Source organism: Engraulis encrasicolus, chromosome 22 (assembly GCF_034702125.1).
Source record: "Engraulis encrasicolus isolate BLACKSEA-1 chromosome 22, IST_EnEncr_1.0, whole genome shotgun sequence".
Taxonomy (NCBI): domain Eukaryota; kingdom Metazoa; phylum Chordata; class Actinopteri; order Clupeiformes; family Engraulidae; genus Engraulis; species Engraulis encrasicolus.
Genome location: NC_085878.1, coordinates 1,107,367 through 1,108,113, shown reverse-complemented (window position 1 = coordinate 1,108,113; position 747 = coordinate 1,107,367). Strand labels below are relative to the sequence as shown.

General features: G+C 52.1%; 1 protein-coding gene across 1 annotated transcript in view; it reads left to right on the top strand.

The window, feature by feature from the left end:
- Positions 1-290: 290 nt before the first annotated feature.
- The window catches only part of LOC134438918 (aromatase), a 9,344-nt gene continuing 8,887 nt past the window's right edge, over positions 291-747 (top strand). The window contains exon 1 of the mRNA XM_063188642.1: positions 291-660. Within this exon, the coding sequence (XP_063044712.1) occupies positions 453-660 (208 nt within the window). The 5' untranslated portion in view covers positions 291-452. The remainder of the gene's footprint in view (positions 661-747) is intronic.

Genomic DNA, 747 nt, shown 5'->3' with positions numbered 1-747 from the left:
CATTGCAAGAGAGTGTACTAGTGATATATTTGAAAACAATAAATGTCATGCACATGAAAGCACAGCTGAGAAAGTGTGTTTCATATTTCTCTGGCAGTGTTCTACTAGCGTGCAGCGTCCAATGGTAGAAGATGCTAAATCACACGACTGGCTTTGGGAAACTCGTCGGGAACACATTCAAGGACATGAGAAGTTGCACAAGAATCAGTGGCAAGGCTAACTCTCCGGGTTTGTTTGATATGTTCCCTTTTTGTTATGACTTTTCCATTACCCTGACCCGGCCGCTTTGGTATAAAAAGAGCCACCGCCCTCGAAACAGAGCTACTGCGAGAACATCTCGGAGAGCCTGCCTGGATCCTAGCACTTCAGAAGGTCTCAGAGCGTCGCAGAGCAAGTGAGCAGCACAGCCTTCTTGTCAGCAGTCCTCTCCGCAACACGTTTTTCTTTTAGACATGGCAGTGAATTGGCTAGAGACGTGCGCCCACACCATAGACCAGCTGCACCTGGAGCCGATGCCCACGCTGGAGCTGTGGTTCAGTGGGCAGCTGAACATGACGGATGGCGTGTCGGAGAGGGTGTCGGGCACCACGGCGGCGCTGCTGCTCGCTCTCTGCCTGCTGATGGCAGCGCTCAGCCAGCACGAGAGGTCTTCAGTGCCAGGTCAGTACCCGTCTGTGGACCACAACTCTCTCTCTCTCTCTCTCTCTCTCTCTCTCTTCCTCCCTTTCTTTTCTTCAGTGCCAGGTC